Source organism: Trichechus manatus, unplaced genomic scaffold (assembly GCF_000243295.1).
Source record: "Trichechus manatus latirostris isolate Lorelei unplaced genomic scaffold, TriManLat1.0 scaffold00010, whole genome shotgun sequence".
In the NCBI taxonomy this organism is placed as follows: domain Eukaryota; kingdom Metazoa; phylum Chordata; class Mammalia; order Sirenia; family Trichechidae; genus Trichechus; species Trichechus manatus.
The window spans coordinates 16,205,064-16,229,357 of record NW_004443946.1 but is presented as its reverse complement, the minus strand read 5'-3'; the positions used below and the strand labels follow the sequence as shown (position 1 = coordinate 16,229,357).

General features: G+C 37.7%; 1 protein-coding gene across 1 annotated transcript in view; it reads right to left on the bottom strand.

Moving 5' to 3' along the window:
- The window catches only part of SYNE2 (spectrin repeat containing nuclear envelope protein 2), a 325,154-nt gene that overhangs the window by 74,392 nt on the left and 226,468 nt on the right, over nt 1–24,294 (bottom strand). The window contains exons 67-83 of the mRNA XM_004370941.1: nt 23,238–23,366; nt 21,925–22,046; nt 21,637–21,778; nt 19,467–19,598; nt 18,197–18,349; nt 17,867–18,076; nt 16,649–16,750; nt 15,625–15,744; nt 15,273–15,473; nt 13,710–13,883; nt 12,106–12,237; nt 8,367–8,563; nt 7,286–7,418; nt 6,086–6,268; nt 5,532–5,678; nt 3,284–3,460; nt 1,349–1,504 (exon numbers count right to left, since the gene is read on the bottom strand). Of these exons, the coding sequence (XP_004370998.1) occupies nt 1,349–1,504; nt 3,284–3,460; nt 5,532–5,678; nt 6,086–6,268; nt 7,286–7,418; nt 8,367–8,563; nt 12,106–12,237; nt 13,710–13,883; nt 15,273–15,473; nt 15,625–15,744; nt 16,649–16,750; nt 17,867–18,076; nt 18,197–18,349; nt 19,467–19,598; nt 21,637–21,778; nt 21,925–22,046; nt 23,238–23,366 (2,610 nt within the window). The remainder of the gene's footprint in view (nt 1–1,348; nt 1,505–3,283; nt 3,461–5,531; nt 5,679–6,085; nt 6,269–7,285; nt 7,419–8,366; nt 8,564–12,105; nt 12,238–13,709; nt 13,884–15,272; nt 15,474–15,624; nt 15,745–16,648; nt 16,751–17,866; nt 18,077–18,196; nt 18,350–19,466; nt 19,599–21,636; nt 21,779–21,924; nt 22,047–23,237; nt 23,367–24,294) is intronic.

The following is a 24,294-nucleotide window of genomic DNA, read 5'->3' as shown; positions in this document are numbered from 1 at the left end:
CTGGCCTGAATTAAGCCAGTTTTGACTGGGATAGACAGACAAGACAGTAAGGAGTAAACTGAGAGCACCTCCATGGGAGACAGACCTGGCGATCTGCCTCCATGAAGATTACACCCTAGAAAACCCTATGGGGCAGTTCTACTCTGTCACAGGTGGTTGCTGTGAGTTGAAAATCAACTTGATAGCAAACAACAACAATGAGTAACTGGAGATAGAGAAAGAGGATAAACAAGAGCTCCTGGGTTGCGGAATGTAGGCTTCCCATCAGGAGGTATGTTGAATCTGAAGTGGCTATAAGAATTCCACAGTGGAGGTGGCTAGTGGGTAGCTGGATAATAGAACATGATCATTTGAAAAGATGCTCTATGGTGGTGTTACTGTCACATTTTATGTCCGGCATTATTCTGTAACCTCCTTCTAAGTAGAATTTGTGTCTGAGCTGACTTTCCGTCCCCGACAGTTACAAGTGTGGTGCCTCCCTGTAGTAGGTGCAAAGGCAGCATAAGTGTGTGCCACCTGCAGCTATGGGGAGAGCAGAAGTATTCTGAACAGGAAGTGACACAGTCAGGTCAGTAGCTGAGGAGGATCAATCTACAATTGAGAGAGGAGGACCTCTCAAAAACTAGGTGACCTGGCAAATGACAGCTGGACAAAAAAAAAAGGCATGGCCAACATCCTCAAAGCCCAAATGTGACTCAGACAATGGTTCCACGAGAAAAGTGATCCTTTTAAAACACAATACACATTAGAAGAGAAATATTGTCCTCTGACGAAACAGAGAATGCAATGATAAAAATAATGGGAACTACACAGTAATTTTGCAAATATCGGATAAAATAATAAAAAAAAAATCAACGTTTTTTTTTTTTTTCAGGATTAACATTCAAACCACTTAAGAACAATAATAACAATGAAAATACCTTCACCTGTTTATCATAAAAAATAGTTGCAATTCTGTAAAATCCATGGATAATTATCTAATTTACATAAGAATCAAAGTAATTAGATGGGGGTTTAGAGAAGACTCTCCCAAAACTACAGCAGCTTTGCCTCCTCCTTGGGAACGAATAAAGAAAACCAAAACCAAACCCACTGTCATTGAGTCAATTCCGACTCATGGTGACCCCATGTGTTATAGAGTAGAGCAGCTCCACAGGGTTTTCTTGGCTGTAATCTTCCTGGAAGCAGATCGCTAGGTCTTTCTTCTGTGGCGCTGCTGGGTGGGTTTGAACCGCCAACCTTTAGGTTAGTAGTGAAGCGCAATCCATCTGCACCACCCTGGGACCTTTCTGGCATGCGTGGTGACTAACAACCCAGCAGTTTTGGGTGGGATGCTGTATCCTCTTACCTGACAGTCCAGGAGAGTCTTCTGGACTGAGATCACACTTCCAGGTTTTTGTAAAGTTTTCAGTCTCTCTTCTTGCACCTCCATCCAGTTGTTCAAGATCTGTATTTTGTTTTCATTCTCAGTGATGCTTTCCAAAAGCTGTTCGAAATGTTGTATCTACAAATTATCATTAACAAAATAAAATTTTCTTATTTTTGACCACATGCCTTAAACCGTAAATGTCACAATATCTTATTTTTAAAAGGAAAATTTTGGTTTTTAAAAATGTCCAATATTTCTAATAAGATTTCCCAATAACTTTTGGAATAAAGATTTATAAATCAGGAAACAGAATAAAAATCCCCTTAGAAACACCTAACATTTAAAAATGAAAGCTAACATGCTCAGAAAGCTGGCTATGTTGGGGTTTCATAAAATCTGTAAAAAATAAAATTATGTTGCTAGCATTCGGTATTTTTTCATTGCATCATCTATTAATACATGTAAAGCTTCAGAAAATTTCCTTTCCCCAGACTTTCATTAGTCACATAAAAATTTATGTCAATACATTAAAAAAAAAAAATAATAATTCCATCAATTTAATCATCTTTGTTTTTAATGTCTGTGATTCTTTTCATTCCTTATATGCACAATTTTTATTTGGTTATACTCATAGTATATACAAAATTTTATATTCTTGTTTTGATTATGTCATAAGCCCTCTCTGTGTCATGACTTAGATTTTATGTTAATTTTAAAAGGCTGGCCAATATTTCATCAAATGAAGACAGTATAATTTGATTAATTATTCACCCATAGTTGGAAATCAAGGCATTCTACATTTTCCACCAATATAAATAGTGCTGAATACTTCCTGTGCACTTATTTGCATTTTTGAAGGACTATCTACTTAAGATAAATGTCTAAGAGGTAGATTGCTGGGTTAAGAGATAAGATGATTACGTAGTTCTTAAAATTTTCCAAATGCTTTCCAAAGGGTATTTAAGCTGTTATTAGCAATATATGGGTGTGACAGCTTTCAGCTTTATCCTTACCTTATTTAATTTTTTAATGTGATAAGTGTATAATGTACATAATGTTTATCTTTTGAACATCTGATACTGAAGTTGACACATTTCTGTGTTTATTTACTAATTATAATATTCTCTTTTGTGAAGTGTCTATTCATATTCTTTGTCCATTCATGTACTTGAATTTTAATTCTATAAATCCATTTGTATGCATTCTCTACATAATAAAGAGATCAACCAGTTGTCATCTGACATACTTTTTCAGGAATAAATTTTCTTAATCTTTTCAGAGTCATAGTAACAAATTTACCAAAAAGCCATATACACTTATCTTCTTTTTATAATCTGTTCAAAGCTGAAATAACTTTGCCTTCTTGAACATCTGCTTTCATGGAAAGTTACAAAATCTCTGACCATTTAGTAGTCTGATATATACTTGATATCTTCTTAACTAAAACTTCTCCTCTTCACTTGCCTATCTCAATTTCCCACTAAGGAATCTCAGAAGAAATACAAGAACTATTTTCATACTCTCTTATGTGCACCAATGGAGAATAGTAAAACATAGGATTTATAAAACTGAAAAACGTGTTGCCATCAAGTCAATACCAACTCATAGCGACCCTACAGGACAGAGTACAACTACTCCATAGGGTTTCCAAGGCTGGAATCTTTATGGAAGCAAATTGCCACATCTTTCTCCCACATAGTGGCTAGTGGGTTTGAACTTCAGACCTTTTGGTTAGCAGCTGAACACTTAACCACTGTGCCACCAGGGCTCCTACATAGGATTTATAAAGGGGTTATAATTGAGATGACTGCTAGGCTTAACTGTAAATTAACTATCTGAATTATTTTTTTCTTCAATTTTTAAGAAAGTGATATTTTGCAAAACCATACATCAACCTATGACATGTAAACACACCTTTCTATTCAGTGTTCCATGTAACTGGTGCCATTGGCGGTTCATCTCTCCCAGGTGCTCTGCGAATTCTGTTCTTTCATAGCGCTTACTTTCTACATCGCAAGTGCTTAACTGAAGTAATGACTGGTTAACAAAATCAACTATCCATTGCTTATAGTCCGTTTCCATCCTGAACTCCTAAAGCAAGCAAACAAACAAGCAAAAATAAAGAAAATCGAAGCCTGAATTGAAGTAGGTTAGATGAATTGGATTTCCCCTTATGCACTCTAGGGGGCACCAAGCTCACACCCACTAACTGAGGGCCGCCTTGGCTGGTATTCTGGAAGTCTAGAACTTCCAGCTAATCCTCAACTATATCAAGCACTATCATTAGATCCAAGTTCCGAAACATAAAATTCCCTTGTTCGGAGTTGCCACACACACAACAATTCCAAGACCAGGTCTAGACTGGGGCCTGTTAGGAATTATGTTCTACCTTCTCTCCCTATCCACCCCCCTCTCACCCAAGGAGTCCGCTTTGAGTGGAGATCCTTTTTAAGGAATTATACATTCCCAGGAACAGAAAGACTCATCACTTTCAAACAGAATGAAAAGCCAAAGGGAGCACCGTGTATGGTAGCTGTATCATCTAAACCAAAATCAGATCTCAGAGTCTGACAAAGGGTTCCTGTGAGAGGCTGCCTGAGAGCTACACAGGAATGCTGGGTCATCCTGATGGCTTATGGGAACAACAGGATGGAATATCTGAAGTGAGCCTCTCCCGGAAAACCCAGAACATCTTTAAGGAACTCTGGCAATTTAGTCAGCTTTTCTGTTCCTCGGGGCAGTCTAGGCCTCCCAGGCCTCCTGGAGTGGTTTCAATAGCTTTACAACCTATAGCAACCGTAAACCCACCCAGGGCCAAGCATGTTTCCCCATCAAGCCTGCTACTTGTTGGGTTGTATCCTGGAAAGTTCTAGCACCTCCTTTAGAGACATCCAGGGGGAAAACTATGTGATATGTGATAGGTCACTAGAACATTTAAGAATATATATTTGGATACCTTTTAAAGATTCTTTTGCTCACTGATGTTAGGATGTGATGGTATAGAAAAATAAAATCCTCTGCTAATATCATGCTTTGTGATTACGCATTCACCTTCTGCCTACCAGAGGCTAGATCCACCAGCCTGCATGGTCTTTGAAAGCAACGACCTGGGTTTTCATTCATTTCTGTATTCCTAGTGCTTAGCATACCGCCTGGCACACAATAAATCTTTGTGTGTGGCTTGTTAAATGTTAGTTAAATCTACTTGAAATCAAATATCACAGGGGAGGCTGCATTCATACCTATTTGTAGAAAGAGATCAACTTCTTTACTCATTCTCTTACTCAAAGAACATGTATTTAACACCTAAAAGATGTCAGGTATTGTGCTAGGTGTGCCAGGTCTGAGAGGTGAAGGATAGTCCCTTCTCTCAAGAAGCTCAGTCTAAGTGAGAATCCAGGTAAGTAGACAAATAATTATAATACTGTGTGATAGGAACTATTGATATCGCCACAGAAACATCTAATTCAGGAACATCACCTAATCTGGCCAAGAGTCAGGGATGGATTTCTGAATGAGAAGATACTTGAGCTGGCTCTTGAAGGATGAATAAAAAGATCAATACAGGAAAAATGGGGCACTGGTATTCCAGGTCAAGGTGCAGCATATATAAAAGCATGGTGGAGGGAGAGCACTGGAGGCAGTTAAATCCACTGCCGTCAAGTTGATTTTCACTCAGAGCAACCCTATAGGACAGAGTAGAACTGCCCCATAGGGTTTCCAAGTCTGTAATCTTTACAGAAGCAGACTACTACATCTTTCTCCCACCAAGTGGCTGGTGGGTTCGAACCGCCAACCTTTTGGTTAGCAGCCAAGCATTTTAACCACTGCGCCACCAAGGCTCCTTTGAAGCAGTTGAGGGACTGCAAATTGTTTGATTCAGGCAGAGTCCAGGTTTACGTGAGGAGGTATAGGGAGGCCACAGCAGTTTAATGGCTTAGATTTTGTCCTGAGCTGATAGGAGCTACTGAAGGAGTTTAAGCAGTAGAATAAGAGAAAGCATACTAGCTCATCTCTTTAGAATCATCCACCACTCCTTTCCGCACCCCCAGAATTAACTTTCCCAAATGACATCCTACATGTCTCCTTGTTCAGCTTCTCCCCTCAGACTGATTTGCCTTCTGATTTCATGAAAGACTTCTGGCTCCTTTTGTATAATTACCTTGTACTTGTGAAGAAGATTTTTAACTTGAGATGCAGAACTTGGTAAATGCACAGAGTCTTCATTTGCAGTTTGATGCTCTACACTGTTCATCCAGCTAATCATTTCTGTGATTGCTTTACGAGACGGCAATTTCTCCATCTGAAGCTGCAAGGACAAAATGATTTCCATTTAATTACCTGCAGTTAACAAAATGTATCAGGAAATTACTAAAGATGATATCGGGTTTGATAAAAGGTCTTGCTTCATAATTACACACATTATTCACAAAAACAAATCCAGCATTCAAGCTTAGAATAAGCGACCCCAAAACAACGACAATGACCTTCATATAAACTAACACAGTGGCACAGATAAATTGGGAAATAAAGTAATTAGGCCTGATTTCTCTCTTAAGAAAGATCCCATTGGAGGAGTGTCCAGTAATTAAGATCTATATTCAGTGGTGCCAGAGAGAAATAGGTAGTATCAATGAAAATTATTGAGTCAGAGGAATAATTACCGTGAGCTAACAAGCGAATGCTAATTTAAATGCCGGATCTGTAAATACTTACCTGGTGAAGTTTTTCTTGAATATCGGGAAGTTGAGTTATGAGCATTGTCCATTTTTGTTCAAACTGTGCTAAAGAAGCTCTCAGTGTAGCTGTATCTGCTTCTTTCAGGTGAAGAAGTTGGTTCCCAGTACTTATAACTGCTGTCTTTAAGGAGGACTTTTCATCAACTTCCTTTGAGAAGTCCTAATGGAGACAAGTTTTAAAATTTAGAAACTTTTAAAATTTAAAATATAGCCCAGACAGAACAAAACAAAGTGTCAGAATAACAGGTTAGAGTCCAAAAATAAACACAGCAAATATTTGAATGTGTGTGTATGTGTATGTGTGTGTAAAAAAATATTGTTTATTTCCTACTATGTGTCAGGCACTACTTCAGGCATTGGGTATACAGCAGTGAACAAAAGAGAGGTAATTTTTGCCCCTCAAGTGGTTTATAATCTAGCGAATTAATATTAGGAAAAAAAGACAAGTCATTATTTCAAAGTTAACTTTAAAAAGAGGCTATAGAATATAACCCAAAGTTTATATTTAATGAATACAACAATTTCTTAATCAAAATATTTTATATTGGAAAATAATTAAAATATTTGAAAGCTTTCCTATGCATATATAGATTTTTAAAAATATATTTAAAAACATCCACATTTTAATACCCAGCTGAGTGACCATAGCTACAAAATATAAAAAATGGATAAAAGATAAAAAGACTAAGGGAAAACACAAAAGGGTTTCATGAGTGCAATTACTGTAAAAGTAACACCTTCAACAAAAAAAACTCAAAATGATAGAACAAAAAATTTTTAGTAGAAATGCCAATTCTGTACATAAAAATGGAAAACTATGCATCTACTAACTTTAACATTTATGAATTAATAATCCTATAAGGTCTTCCTTTTTCGGGGGGGGCGGGAGGTATGTTCTGCATTTGTAAAACATGCCCCACATCAGAGCAAGTTTTAAATTTATATATATTTTATAGGATCAAATAAAAACATACTTATTATCACTATAAATGATGTTCTAAAAACCAACAATATAAACAAATAGTTAACAAGTTTGAAGAACATAGCTGCTATTTGGCCAAGTTTTATCTTTTACAGACAAATGAATATGGAGATTAATCACATCAGTCCTGATACTTTTCCCCTGATAATTATTTCTGACCAATAATCATCTCAGCATAGTATATGACAAACTTACAAAAAAGTTGTTTATGTTGCTTCTGATTGTATCCAAGTCCTGAGATACATTGAGGGACTGTTCTTTCCAATAATTCAAAGTTTGCTGAGAAGATTCCAACCATTTGGTTAACTCATCTGAATCTTTGTTGTAGCTAAATGGAGCAAAGTGAGAGATAAAGAAATTAGAAACACACTCTTATGATGACATATATCCTCAGTACTTTTTATTTTACTGTATATTTTCCTATGATGATCGGCTCTATTATTCAGAAAATTATGATGTTGTTAAGAATTGCATCCTGTTTCATACCATGCCCCAAATCTAAAGTCCCTGACATTTTCTAGGACTTTCTCCATTATGATTAATCGAGAACAAAGGGGCATTTTAAAGTCTAAAACATTCTTTTTTATTTCTTATTATATCTTCATGAAAGTACATCCATGGTAAGGACAGAGATTGTTTTTATTCATCAAATGTTATCAATAGGTTTGCTTATAGTAAAAGTATAACCAACATTTGTATAAGCTATATAACAGCCAACTGCTGTTGGCTGGATGCCAACTTATTTATCTGGTACGATGAAAATATAAAACAAAATGTTGTCCCTCTTGTAACATTTAAACTTTAGTTAGGCAGCCCTCTAAGAGCAGGGATGAGAATAAGGTCTAAACTTCCTATGTCCCCTACTTTCACCAAGTGGTTCAAGATTATACCAACTAAGTGAAAAAAATTCTCTAAAGAACTCAAAAAGATTTTTCAAACTCTTCTGTTAGTTTAAAAAAAAATTAACTTTTGGAAGAAGGCCAGAAAGAGCAACGTTATGGTATAAATGTAACATACATGTTACTTTATAACATAATTCCTAGCTTCCATGGAAATGTATATACATTCCCCAGCAAACTGATTATACAATATCCATAGTCTAGAAAACCAATATCAGACTCTAGATCTCATTCAGAAGAGAGACTCACTTGTTTTAGATTGACAAAGACAAAAACAGTACAAATCCATGGACCATATGCAAAATTTGGTTAACTGCACCTCTGATGTCCTTCTGCACAGCAAAATCGGAAGCCCATCAATCCCAAAGAAGACATACCTGATGAGATGCTTGAGAAGTGTTTGAAGTCTGTGTAGTTCATGGTCGATTTTTTTATTTAGGGACAACCACTGCTCTTCCAGTTTTGAAATCTGGCCCTCCACTTCCGGACAGCTCACAGATGCTACCAGCTGTTTGCCTTCACTCAGAGTCTGGTATAGCCGGGCATGCTTTTCATCAATGCTTCTTTTTATTTGCTAATAAAAATGAAGCCAGAGAATGAATTATTAACAACAATAACAAAAATTCAGCCAATTCAACCCATTCACAAATACTTTGTTAAACATTTACAATAGCGACTACTTCATTAAACATCTATATTAGGGACTACTAAAGAAACAAAAACTTTCCTAACCCTCAGACATATAGTCTGGCTGGACAGACAGGATTAATAGTGCATATCCTGGTGTATCAATCACCTTTCACAATGAGAGTGCCCGATTAGTGCAGGTTTATAGCACAGATTTAATTCTATAGACTATACATGTAAACAGAAAAGTCCACAAATGTACACCACTTGTTTAGATTTCACATTTCTCCACTCAAAACCAAAAGGAAAAGACAAGTTGGCAGGCCACGTTCAACATTTTGTGGTACACAAGGGCTCAGAAAATTATGTTTTTAAACTGATGCTAGAGGTTAAACTGATGTGACAGGTTTTGTGTGACCTGAGGATTATTTTAAAAATCAGGAAATTTTACATAAAAATCAGAAAATGGGAAGATCTGGCAACATTGGGTCTGCATTCTTATGTGGTGAAACCGTCTGGAACTAGGTAGCAGCCTCCCCTGTAGAAAAGCCTGTTCTCTTTAGTTCCTGGAGTCCCACCACCCCTATTACTATATACCCAGCTGGCATCACTTATTTCTGTTCTCTTGCCTGACTATCTTAAGCTTTTCAGGTTTGACCTAGGTACGAATGGGATAAACAGGAAATTATTTATTATCCTTTAGACCCAAATACTAAAAAAAAAAAAATCTAGAGTCATCTGAACGTAAGGATTTAGTTGTGAGAAAGCAAAAGGATTTTAGAAAAATAAAACAGATAGCATATTATCATTAATCCAACTTCATGAAAAGAAAAATAAAACTTCAAAACTACAGCTACAATAACCCCCTGAAGAGCGCTTTGTCTATAGGCAATTATTTTCCACAGTTGGGTTCAGCTAGTAACATGTATCCTGACACCTGTTTAATTTAATCTTTAAATTATTATCAAAATAGAATTTTTGCTATTTTCCAATTAACTTAAGCCTTTTTAAAAAATTATCAAAAATTCCACTTTCAACACCCTTTCCACCACCTCCCTAGTTTGTGGGCTAGAATAAAACCTCTAGTATCAGTTTTTTTTTTTTTTCTTTTTTTTTATTTTGCTTTAAGTAAAAATTTACAGTTCAAGTTAGTTTCTCATACAAAAATTTATACACACATTGTTATGTGACCCTAGTTGCTCCCCCTATAACGTAAAAGCACACTCCTCCTTTCCATTCCGGATTTATCATGTCCATTCAACCAGCTCCTGTCCCTTTTTGCCTTCTCATCTCACCTCCGGACAGGAGCTGCCCATTTAGTCTCATGTATCTACTTGAGCTAAAGGCACTCTCTTCACGAGTATCGTTTTATGTCTTACAGTCCAGTCTAATTTATGTCTGAAGAGTTGGCTTCGGGAATGGTTTCAGTTCTGGGCTAACAGAGTCTGGGGGCCATGTCTTCCAGGGTCCCTCCAGTCTCAGTCAGACCGTTAAGTATGGTCATTTTACTAGAATTAGAGTTCTGCACCCTACTTTTCTCCTGCTCCATCAGAGACTCTCTCCCAACATCAGTTTTAAAAAATGGTTCTAATTTTCTGAGCCCTCCTGGGCCAGACAATTCATCTTTAGAGCACCTGAGAAGTTTTAATTTCCCCATTTTATACATGGGAGACAGACTACGCTGGTCACTCAGCCCGTGATGTGCTGAGCCAGAATTTAAACATGGGTTTGTTTGACTCCAGAGGCCAGGCAACTGACCCCTATGTTTCATGGTTAACAGACATCCACTAACAGAGAAGATGACATCTGTCACACACATGCAACCCTCTCTATGACTCAGAGGACTGAGAACAGCCTTAGGAAGTCTTTAAGTGAGGTGGACTTTGAGTTATCTGTCTTCTTCCTCGTCTGGGAAATCTACTTAAAAGTCTTAGAATGATGATGATGATGATTTTTAATACTTCAAATTTAATAGAATCACAGATTTTAAAAAAATATAGTCACTTTTGAGGAGATAATCAGGCTCATATTAGGTTGGCTAATTTTAGACTGCTTTCTTATTAAAATGAGCCTTAAAAATGCTATCTGGGTTTTTTTCTTCTTTTCGATTTTAATTGTTGTAAAAATACACATAACACAACATTTTCCAATTCAACATTTTTCACAAGTACAATTCAGTGACAGCAATCATATCAATCATGTTGGGCAACCATCACCAATATCTGCTGCCAAATCTTCCATCCCCATAAACAGAATGCTATCTGTTGTGAACTGTACTCTTATAGCATTTCAAATGATACCATTTGTATCCCCAGACTAACAAAGAATTAAATAGCAGGTTTCTTTTTTCCTCCTCCAGAGGACCCTCAGAGTTGAGCTCAACACAGTGAAATGACAAGACCAAATGTAGGTTTCTGGGGATCTAGAGTATAAATATAGTGCTCCAGCCTCCGGAAAATGACCCTTGTAGTTGACGGGTACCATCAAGTCGATCTGGACTCACAGCAACCCCATGTGACAGAGAAGAACTGCCCCACAGGGTTTTCTAGGCTGTAGTCTTTATGGGAGCAGAGCATCAGGTCTTTCTCCCACAGAGCCACTGGATGAGTTGGAACTGTCAACCTTCTGGTTAGCAGTCCAGTACTTAACTGTTGTGCCACAAGGGCTTTTTCGAAAACGTCCCTTATAAAGGTTTAAATACATCCATGGGATGGCAGGGTCCTGCCAATCTTTCCTGCTTTCATTTTCCACCCAGTCTATTTAGGCAAGAGATATGCTTTTGAAATTTTAATATTGATATTTGATTACTACCTTCTAGGCGCACAACTCTGATTCTGACAAAACATATTCGAAAGTTAAAACTATTTTGCATTCCTCAAAGCTTCTCTGCTGAACTGTTTCTGTTGAGAAGATCTAAAATTCTTTATCTTGGTCATGTTCTCAATGTCACTTGGAAGCCATTGGAAGGCTTTTTCTTTTCTATGACATTGACACTTGAGACACAGAGACCTTGGTAACAGCACACTAAAAGTTAGACAAGAATTTTTAGAAGTTTGAAGTCTTTTTATAATGCGAGTGGCAAGTAACAGGATTATGGTCCATCTCATAAGGCTGTGTCCAATCAGGCCTTCATGGCTGTAATAAAACTAAAAATATGTGTAGGGATCCATGGTTTACAAAGTAGTTTCCATACTTTAGCTGGTTTGACATCTACAACAACCTCTTGAGACTGGTTGATTATCCATACTGTATAGGTAAAGAAATTGAGACTTAGAAAACAGTAAGGTCACAAAGGTGACATACACTATGCTGAGGAGCTCATGATCAAATCAGCAGTCTACTGGAATAGTGCAGCAGTGAGTTGTGTGGTGAGCAATGTTTCATTTCAATTCAAATTACACAACTTCAAAATCATGCAACTTAGTCAAAATGACACAAAACAAAATACGATGGGCCATGCCTCTGACAACTTAAATGGATGCAAAATACCTGGTAAAATGAAATCCTTTCCATTAATCTTTCCTCTGTCTCTTCCACCAAACTCACAGAGGGCAATGTAGATGTAAGAATTTCCAGGTCCTTTTCAAGAGATGCATAGTTTTCATCAAAGTTTTCCCATTTCTGGAAAACCAAGGACATAAAATCAGTGGGAGCCCTTTCCCAGATTGGTACCAGACAATGACAAAATTAATCATAAAAGCAAAAACGAACAAAATTAAAGCAGATTCCAGGGGTTTCCGAGAGATGTAACTCACCCTAGTTAGAGCTCAGTGTATAACAGAAAACAATTCCATTGCCTTTGAGGCCAAGGTTTAAAAACATCCAGCTTTTTATGCTTGTCATGTCAAATTGGGTAGGGAGTTAAAGTGATGCTCTTAGCATATATGCCTGTAGAGACCTGAGAGCCATATGAGATCTTATCTCTTATTTGGAAAGGCAAAGGGCTAAGTTTTAAAGGCTTTCTCAACAGAAGTTCCTGTCAGGCTGCTCCACTGCATCCTCATCCCTCATCCACTGAACGTTATGCTACTGTGCTGCCTGAGCCTAATTCTACTGAAAACCTTTTTGAGTGTGGGTTTATACCTCATCAAAACCAAAAAACTAAACCAGTGGCTGCGGTCAGGGTAGAACAGCGCTCCACAGGGTTTTCAATGGCTGTGATCTTCAAGAAGTAGACAGTCAGGCCTCTCTTCTGAGGCACCTCTGGGTGGGCTTGAATTGCCACCCTTTTGGTTAGCAGCAGAGCACTCAACCACTTGTGCCACTCAGGAAGTCCTTACATTTCATCACAGGAGTACTACGGCCTTAGTCTCAGTCTAGCCTTGCCCTAGCATTTTCCTTTTTCACAGAAGCCCACTGTGAGGGTCCCAGCACATCACAGAGCTGAGTTATTGACACTAAATATTACCTGTTGGATAAATAGCAACCTCAGTAATAGTGGATAACCTGTTTATTATGGGAAACTTACTGGGCCCATGAAGCTTTTTTCTTGATACCATGAAATATTGCTATAAATATAACTTGACACACTAAATTGAAAATGAATTTTATATCATCATATCATATCATACTCTCAAGTTGAATATGTCCTTGCTTTCTGTTTATTTCCTTTGTTAGGTGCTAATATCTGTTAACAAAGGTTTAAAAAGTTAGAGGGGAAAATCTTAAAATTGAGAAAGAGTTTCATGCAAGCTTTTTTTTCTTTGAAGTGGGACAAGATTGCCATGCATCCTTTTTAGAAGCAGAACATCTGGGCCTGTCCTCTTTGGGGAAGCGCAATTTCTGAATCACTGACTGCTACATTCAAATGATCTCATTCAAGATCTCAAAGTGCTTTCAATTTTGTTAATTCATGCTTCAACCCAGGAGGTAGAAAGATGATGTATCATCCCAAATTAGGTATGAGAAATCCCAGCTAACATTTCATTCAGAAAGTAGCAGTCAGAACTAGGACAAGTTCCATATTCCTCATTGTTATGCCTCCATTTAATGAATGATTAACGATAACTAGCTACTTGTGCTCTATACCTGCAGGCGTGGGTGAAAATTAGGAATTCCCAGTTTAACGTACAAAGTTTATTTAACCTAAATACCTGCAACAAACTCTGTAGCTTCATGCCACACTGGTGTGACTTTTCCTCTAGTAATTTAACTTCTTTGACTTGTTCTGCCCAAAATGCCTCTTTCTTTTGCAATAACGAAGGAAACATTTTGTTGGAATATGTTTGGATCAAAAACATGTCAGCAACAAGCTTCTGGAAAAAAGCCTACAAAACAGAGAAGGTTTTAATAGTTACTCATTTTTTTTAATTGCAAGAATCTTAAAAAGCAAGTTGCCTCATTTTTTTATTCAGTTATACTTGCTTTTTAATGCAAAATCCCAGGACATCCATGGAGTCAAATGTATAAGACAACAAAAAGAAAATTGACTATGGATCCCTTAGTCTTTGAACACTAATGGCATTTTAACAAATCATAAAGAAAAGTTATCCTAAGTAATATCTTAAACAAAATATTCTATTTTAAAAGGCAAACATTATTAATTATTGGTCAATTTCAATTTCCAGTGAGATCTGCTTAAATCCTAAATCAGTTCTGAGCTTAAAGATACTTTAAAAAAAGGGGGACGCCAATATGGTTGATTCATTTCAAGACAATGAGTTGGGTGGATAAATGTGAGTCCAAGCAGTGCACATATTCAACAGATGGGGCTCCTAAACCCTGGGTTTAACTTCCTCTCTACAAAATGGGTAAACAAAGGGAATTTGATGATGGGGTCTATCAGAATTCTGGTATATAAAGGCCCCAGACTTGCAATTTAAGAACCTTTCGAAAGGGAGGTTTTCCTTCACATAGTTCTTCTCTTACAGAGTCTGCTGCCCCCTCAATTTTTTGGAGGGTCCTCTTATACAAATCCCTTCTCTTATTGCTTAAAATAAAGAAGGGTTTGTAAAAGCGTCTAGCACAGGGCCTGGCACACTGTAGATGATCAATTAATAAAATTTTCTCCTTTTCCTCTCTATCCTTTATACAATATTTACCTTACAATTTTTATTAGACGAAGTTCTACTTATCAAAGGCCATAAGACTGTGTGCTTATTGAGGGTAGGGACTATGTCTTATACATTTCTTTTTTTTTTATTATAAGCACCTAAGAAACGGTGTATCTTTACTTGGTGCTCAAGAGATATTTGCTTAATGAAATGAAATGAGTGAAAAACTAAATAACTTATTGTAGCATTATACTAGATATACATATTTTTATGTATTTAAATAATATAGCTTCCTTTTTACCTCAATTCTCAGAAAAGCCTTTTCTAAACTCCCCAAGTCAATGTTCCCTATTAAATGCTCTCATGGCATGGATCCCAATTTAAAATTTATATTTGTTTGAATGGCTCACTGATAAATCTCTACCTTCTCAATCAACCAAATGATCCATGGATGTAAGAACAGTGTCTGTTTTTAACTTATAATTATATTCTTAGAGTTTATCAGAGTTCCTAGTACACAGTAAGCACTCCAGTAAATGTTTCTTAAAAGAATGAATGAATGATGTGTATTTCACCAAGGAAGAAAATGATGCTCTCTGGTCACACTCAGAAAAACCTTCAGATTTTAGTCTATGAAAAGGTGATCTGACCAGGGTGTCTTACCTTGTGATTCTGTATCTGAGCCTGTAAAGCAACTTTACTTTTGGTTTGTTGTAAGTGGTCACGAGCAAGCTTTTCTGTTCCAATATTCACCAGTTCCACCATGCCTTGCAACAGAGCATCTTGCTGAATCTCAGTGATGAAAGGGTTGCTGAGTTCTGAGTACCTGGCTCTTAGGATTCCCCACATACTGTCAAGTACATCCTGAAAAGAAAGAGCAGGTGTGCATGAGCATTTTTATCCAACTGTGAAAATAATCCAAACAAACAACAAATCTAAACCTCTTTGTTGCAAGAAAAAAAAGTCTTACTCCTTACAATCATAGTTCTGGTGAATGTTTTCTGCTCAGACATACCTCTAATTTGTAAACCTCCTGGAGTATACCATAAGGCAAATGAAGCCGCTCCCCTTCATCTCTTAGTTTTGCCACTTGGCTCTCGAAGTTATGTAGTTCTGCTGTATATGCATCTACTTTCTAAGTGGGACACAATGCAAAATGAGTAAAACCCTTTAATAAGTTAGAGCAGTGTACATATTCATTAAAAAACAATTAAGCAGTACAGAAAGGAATTTAAAAAAAAGTGAAAGTCCCGCCTCCCCCTCCCTACCTCTAGCTATGTCACTCTCCCAGACGTCCCATAGTTCCCCGTTTCTAACATGTTCTAAGCATATCCTTCAATTCACTGAATTACACCATAGCATCCTGTGCTGTGGTTTGCACCCCCACTTATTAGCTCTTCAAATTAGTACATATATACCTGGCCCGTTTTAAACAGACACATAATATTTCATTGTAAGGGGGCACCTAACTTTAGTAACAGTGTGCTTTTTAGACATCTGCTCTTGTTTATAGTTCAAAGAGTGCTACCAGGCACATCCTTAGACATTTAAACACATTTATCTTTGTGCACTTGTAATTTGTTTAGGATAAATGCAAATTCAGCACCTAGAACAGTGCCTGCACATTGTAAATCCTCGATTAATATTGCTGAATAAATAACACGAAGTGAAATTGCTGCTAAATATCGGAGGGTATTAATTTATGTTTAAGATTTTGATACATAACCAAATGATCCCAGAAGCTGAACCAATTAGCACTCCTACAAAAGATTGAGGGTCTCATTTCCTAATGCACTTTCCAACAGTGGACAAGCCTAAATTTTTGCCAGATTAATAGGTGAAAGTGGTTTCTTATTTTAATCCTTTGCACTTCATAAAGTACTACTTAAGAGACATTTTTCAAGGTCAACATAAATAGTTTTCATTTATTACTTAAACCTTGCCACTGCTCACAGAAGGAAACGGTTCAGAGGCAAAGCTTCTACATAAGACTCTTTGACCCAAGTTTAGGTCAGTTTGAATTATTTCAACTTGATTACCTGCAGCTGTTCATCAATACTCTGGCTACTAATTTCACTCAAAGACTGTTGCAAAGATGTTTTACTCTTAATAAGTTGATCATATAATCGCTTTATTTCATTCTGTATAAAAAGATAAACACAGGAAAGAGTGAGAAATCTCATTTAGGCCTTGTTACTTTTTGTTGTTGTTTAATTTTTGTGCTGTTGGAAATTTCAAACATATACAAAAATAGAAGGAATCTCGTGTTACCAACATCCAACTTCAACAATGTTTGCCTCCTGGCCTTCTTTCCTCTCTACCCTACCCCCACCTCAGAGTATTTTGAGGCAAACACCAGATATCATGTCATTTCATCAGTACATGTTTCACTATGTATGTTTAAAAGATAAAGAATCCTCCCTCTAAAAATACCGCAATACATTCCCCCAAATCAATAATTTCTTAGTATTATTAACTATCCTGTGAGAGTTCACATTTCTCTTAATTGCCTATAATTTTTTTGTTTGTTTGTTCAAATTGGGATCCAGGTGAGATCCATACGTTGTGATGGATTAATATGTGTCTTAATTCTCTCTTTTCTTTGGTGCGGGGATGTGAAAAAAATGGGTCATTTGTTCTGTGCAGTCTCCCCACAGTTGGGATTTTGCTGATTACACCTCCACAGTGCTCTTTAGCATGTTCTTCTTTTTTTGTGCCTCCTTTACTTGGATTCTGAAGGCTTGATCTGATTCAGGTTTGATTTTATGGGCAAGTCTCTTTCACAAATGGTGTGTTTCATTTCATTTTTATTAGACAATTTTAGTAGCTTGCTAGCTAGTCTACCTGTCTGAAGTCTCTGTCTCCCACAACCTTCAGACATCTGCCAGATTAATTTACCTGAAACATAACATGGATTGTCATTCCTTTGCTCAAAAAACTTTAATGGCTCCCCTTTACTAGAAATTTAAATACAAATCCTCCCACATGACACTCATTAATTGGCTGAATCTAGTACAGGAAAGAACCATTACTTGAGCTCATCCTAATAAATCCATACCCGAGACTTTGGAAAGGGCCTCATTTTCACAAGGTCTTCAACAATGAGCAGCAGAACTAAGAGCACTTCACAAAAGGAGAGTCTCACCATTCCCCTCAGTAATTCCTGCTAAGGACTGCTGCCAGGAATAAGAATTAACGGAAATGTGGAAATGTGTCCTAAAGCAGTACCCAAGCAGGCCATGAGCTCAGAAACGTACCTGATAACTGTGGTTATAGTCAAGGCCAGTTTTCAGGGACTTGCTTCGAGAGGCAGCTGCAGCCTGAGTGTGCTCCAGGCACACTTGGAGGTTTTCAAAACATTCAAGGAACAAGTTGGTTTTCTTGCCCGGCCATGTCACAGCTTTCAAAAGCTCACCTTTCTTGTCACTCATAGCTAAATAAAGTTTTTTCAACTCAAGGGCCAGAGCCTGTAAGGTGGAGAGGAAGGAAGACAGCGGATGAGCTCCGACCTCTAGAGGCTTCAGCTCTGCCCTAACGAGCTGGGCTGCTGTAACAGCCAACACATGGGTTCATTCGATGTTCCCTACCTCGCAGTGTACCTGCTGAGCATAAGCATCCCCTCTGCAAAGTGCAGGGGTTTGTAGCATCTCCTCCATGCTGCTGAGGCACTGACTGACAGCCAGAAGTAGCTCAAAGAATTTTTTATCCAAATTTATATATGTTTCTTCTGTCATGTTTTCCTGAATCAAGAGGGGAAAACAGAAAATAAAAATCATTAAAATGTCTTGCCTTTCTAAACTGGGATATAAATATATATACATATTGAATATTGTTTCAAACACGTTGAGAACGAAGTAGCAGAATACATAAATAAAACAAAATTCAAGAGTTTAATTCTGAGAAAAACAAGTCTAAGGAACTCAGTGTTGTTATTTAACTATTGAGTGAAATTAAAAGGTGAGTTACGGAGATGAAGGACTTCCTTAGCAGAGTCATCTGGGTGGAAGTGTGGTCCCAGATAAATCATACTGCCCCTCTTTCCACTGCCCCAGCCTCCACATTTTAATGTTAGGAGAAACTGGGTAAATGATAGCAAGCACAGCCTGGAGAAGGAAAAGAAGTCACAAAGAGAAGTGTGAGGGGGTTGGAAAGAGAAAGAACAGTGTCTTAAAGATAAGGACTGGCTGCGGGGCATAGGAATTTAGGGGTGTCGTTCATGGCTGATTGTGAGACTCAAGACCACCCTTAGATGCACAACTCTATGGGGATCTCTGGGTTATGCCATGGTGGCCAGGTGAGTTTGGGAACCACAGATTTGTTTTAGCATAAACTGCTGGAACCACCTCTTTTTTTAACCCATGATCACCTTGAATTCCTGACCAGATACGAGCATGCCAAAGCCAGTAATCTCCCCAATTTGGGCTGTGTGTTACTGTCTTCCCTGATGGATACTTAACAATATCCAGTACAGTGACTCAGCATTAAGCCTACTCAAGGTTGTAAACCACATGAATGCTTCCTCATACTCCCTCCCCAGCCCTCCTTCCTAATCTTTCCTATCCCGGATCACCACTGCAGACATTACTAATCAATCATGGTCCTCTCCTCTGCTAATCCAGGACTCCAACTCAGAATCCTTTTCCATACAATGCTCTAGGCAGCCATTATGAAATTGATCAGAGTTGGCAAGCAAGATAAATTCTATTCACAATTCTAGGAGTCATTCTATTATCTGTTGAGTGAAGAAACTATGACCAATTTACAATGATAATATCATGACTCTTTTATTTCTTATGTTATTACAATAAGAGATACATAACGTGCAACTTTAAGAGATACATAACGTGAAACTTCTACCTGTGTCTGGAGATTATTTGCTTCTTGACGTAGGTCTTCAAGTTGGATGGTACAGGCTTGTAGTTCTTCAGTTGTTGGGTATCTAAAGTTATACTTGCCCACACTGGGTAGAACACTTATATTTGTGGCAACCTGTTTTAAAAAAGGGAGCCCCTGTTAGTAAAAGTTGTGGTCCTGATGATATTAATGAAAACAGCAAAAATGCCTTAGTATGCTCTCTCTGAGTCTCCTTCTCGGTAAATATTTTTTACTATCTTGTCATTTGTAAGAAAAAAAAATTTAAACTTCAAACATTTTGGATGGTTTTAAGTCATGACAGGCTTTTTACTTAGACACTTGAGGGTCCTTTTAGATACTAAAATGAGGGGAAAACAAACCACACTTTGAGAATAAAGTAAAACTACTAATCTTTCAATTTAGTAGCAACGATACTCATGCAACAAGGTTATTTAGCTCCTCGTTTACTAGTTGGCTCCTGGTGCAGCCAACTCTTAGAACAGAACACAGATCACCTTTGGTGACAGATCTGCATTTTGATTTGTCAATGAAAAACTAAATAAGTATTTAAAACAAGCTATGAGTTCAGAGGGAGAATGCCTCAGAGTTAATGTCTTCCTCAACTTGGAAAAATGACATAGAAAGAAACAGGGTGGGATGGTGGATGTTTCTTCTTGGGGAAAGATTGGGGAAGGAACTACTAATGATATTCTGCTCTTTGAAAGAGAATGACATGCATATTATAGTATGTACAATAAGGAGAAAGCAAGACTAAAGCCCTACCAAGAGCTTGATTCAAGTTTAATTGGCCAAATAAGGTTCTCAGTCAAGTTGATTTCGACTCACAGCAACCCCATGTGACAGAGTAGAACAGCCCTATATGGTTTTCTAGGCTGTAATCTTTATGGGAGCAGATCACCCGGTCTTTCCCCCATGGAGCCACTGGGTGGGTTCGAACTGCCAACCTTTTGGTTAGCAGCCCAGTGCTTAACCATTGTGCCACCAGGGTTCCTTATCATATGTGCATATTGACATACACACATATATAGCCATATTTTACCTGATCCTCACTGTATTTCTCCTGAAGCATCATGAGATGAGAATTGAAAAGTTTCTACCAGATTGGAGAACTGGGTAATCACTGGTAACCTTTGCCCAGGCTGTTAGAGTGGAATGTTGACAACAGAAGCCCGACTAAGGTGGGCTGAGCAAAAGAACTGGCTGTTCTATTCCGTGTTTGGAGAGAAATCCAACAGTAGCTGGCACAGTGGTCCAGGCTGAATAAAACCTGTCATGGTAGTGGTAGGTGTACTGGTGGAATCCTGAGTGACAGGTACCACTGGCACGTACACTTTCCTCTTCTAATTTCCTCAAAATCCTAGGCTATTTTGTATGTTCAAGTCTTTGCACATGTTGTCTTCTCTGCCTGAAATCCTGTTACCAGCTTTGTCAACCTAATGAACACCAAGACATTGTTCGAAATTCAGCTCAATTGTTATCTTCTCATTGAGGTCTTACCTTGTGCTCCCCTCTCCCCACTGCTGGTAGACCAGCTGCCTCCACTCTACTCAGTAAATTGTTGTATCACAATTCCCTCAGTACTTGATTCATGGTTTATTTTCCCTGCTAGACTTTGAACTCCCCGGGAAATAGGATCAGATTCATCTTTTCAACTTTGGGACCTGGCACAGGGGCTGGCACACAGCAGATTCCAAAGAGCTCTGGATGAATGAATGTTACTTGTACAGCACTGTATAGTTTATAAAGTGTTTTTACATATATTAGCCATTCTTTTATTCATTCAACAAATGTAACTGAGATTCTATGACATGCCAGGAACTGTGCTAGGCACTCAAATGTGAACCAAGCAGACATGGTCTTTCTTTTCATAGTACACACCATCTAGTGGGGAATACAGACAAATAAACAGGTCCACAGTATAGGAAGCGCAATGATCATGCAAGTCCAGGGTGCTACAGAAGCTCAGAGGAGAGGCACCTCAGGCAGATTTCCAGTAGGATGAAGTAGGATCTGCCAAATCAAGAACTCCCACTTTTGCTTTCTGAAAATAAACTGCTACATAATGCAGAACATACATCTTTAGTCAATGTGAATGTTTGTTGAATTTTCAAAGACAAACATGCTTATTTACTGTGAGCATACAAAGACTGACCTGAGGTGCCACAAGCTGAGATGAAGGTAGCCGGATTTTTGATGATAATTCATGTTGTAAATATTGCCATTTGTCTCCACTTTGGCCCTGAGCTGAAAAGACTGCATCTGGGGCATCATTTTTGGGGATAGATGCCTTATCGCTTTTGAGAAAGAGTAAAAGGTAAAGAGAATAATGAAATTTTGCATTACATTCAGACAGTGTTTTAAAAACAATTTTTAAGAAAACACTCTTAATTCTCTCAATCAAAAATACTACTGAATGTCCAACTACTTAAAAATGTTTTACCTCAAAGATGATTCCTGAGTTGTTTCTTTATCTTCTTGGGAATATTGGGGCCACATTTTTGTAACATTAAGTTCTATGAATTTGATTAAATCTTTCTGCTCCACAGGTTTTAACTCCAGGGCCTATAAATTAATAAGATTTCAAATGGTCCAATCAATTATGGTTTTCAATTAGCACCCATGGGTTTCTTCTGCTGAGATCCTCTGATTCTGAACCTCTTCCTAAATCCTTAGATACTATTTCTCTTTCTTTCTTGCTTGTTCTCCTTATCTTTTGTTTCTCAAAAACCTATTTAAAATATTCACTCGATGGACAAGTGTTATTTAAAATATACTACAAACATAGAAAAAATCACTATAAAAATTAACATATTTTGTAACAATAGATGGCAATGTACCGAGTAAAATAAATCAGATGGCACGGTGCCAGGTTTGTTAGATCAGAAAGAATTACACTACTCACTGGCGTTGTCACAGGCTTTTATTATTTACAGTAATCAGGATGATGATAAATGAAGCAAGGGTTTATCAAGAGCCAGGTTCTCCCAAAAGGCTCCCGTCTAAAGGTGAGATGTTTTTGATCATATCCACATGCGCCTTTTACATGCCATGGGCAAGAGAACAATGGGGGACTTGGGGTTGGGCTTATATAGCATAAGCCGGAGGGGTATGTGTGCTGGATTGCATGGGAAAAACGAAAGGGGGTAAAATAAAGGGGCTTTTGCTCACCTGATCTGACCACCGTCTTTTGTTTAGGTGCAAACCAGCATAACCAGAAAGAATGTTTCTTACCCTCTAGCTACAAGACTGATTCTGTACAAGTAAGGAGTCATGGAGACAGAGAAAGTTACTGTGAGCTCAGAATAGGGAAGAAGCTTCCTTAGACAAGGAGAAGGGACTGGGATAGAGAGAGGGATCCAATTCCCAGCCTCCCTATCAAAGAATGCTCAGAACCCAAGGCCTCAGCTTAGGTGGCCTGGATGGGAATCAAAGACAGACCACCTTCTCAGCAATAGGGAAAGCAGTGTTGCAGCTAGAGATAAGTTCATCCAGAAGATATTTGCTCTGTTTGATATAAGATGCAAGTTAATAGAAAAGTTAGTGTGCCTTGCTATAGCAGATAAAAGCAAACGAGGGGCTGTAGCAAATGCTCAAAACTCAGAGTCACTGCACACACACACATGCCCACACATCACATTTTCCATCCAGTCACATAAGCAAACACTCCAATGGCAGTTTAATATTCAGTTCAAAGGGAAATTCCATACAGAAAGCTTTATTCTTGTCCTTATAACTGTTAGGGGTAGAAAGTACCTGTTGCTGCTGGAAATCTTTTTGTCTGCTAAACTGCGGCCTTTCAGTTACAATAAATACAAACGCAGAAAGATTATCTGGCTGGAAAACTTTTTTATGTTCTGAAGGTTTCTTTACAATGGTAGAATGCTGCAAAAAAATTTCATGACGGCAGATTATTTACTTAAAAAGAAAGACCTACTTTACTTCAATTCTAATAACAGAGAAGATTTATATGAAGTAAATGACCATACTTTGTCATTTATTATAATTACATACAAGGATTTAATGTGATTTTTTCATAACAACTTCAAAAAATGCACTACATTTGATGAAGTGGTCATCTTATGCCTTCCTCAACCATATTTATCCAATGAATTACTAAAAGCCAGGAAATTTATTGTCTTTTTCTTAAGAATGAAGAAAAAAAAAACACAAAAAGTATGCTTATGAATTCAAATTTCCCCTATGTCTAAAATATAAGTAGTTTTTTTTTTTTTTACAAAAAGAGAGAACAATATCTATAACAAATTTTACTTCTGTGAGTGTAAGTCCCCGAAGTAGGAACCATAATTAAGTATACATGCAAATCTTATATACTAGGATCCTATTATAAGATGCAAATCTGCATTTATGAATACAGAATGCTTTTTCACAAGAACGCTTTAACTGTATAATACTCTGATCAGTATATAGACATCCTTCTTTTATGAAGAAGGCTTACACTACACCTCAATACCAGCAAGAACACCCAATCCAATCAAACCAACTTAAACCAAACTACCCCTACCACTACCAACAACCTAAGAAAACTGCATAATAAAATAAAACCAATAACAAAAAGCCAGCATACTCATTCCTTACAGTTTCAAGAGGCATAATTGTTTCTCACTTAGTGTATTTTCTCTATAGTTAATTCATCACCTTCATTCAGAGGTCTTTTCTGATGGGTCTACAATACGTGTATGTTGTTGTCGTGTGCTGTCAAGTTGATTTCGACTCACAGCAACCCCATGTGACAGAGTAGAACAGCCCTATATGGTTTTCTAGGCTGTAATCTTTATGGGAGCAGATCACC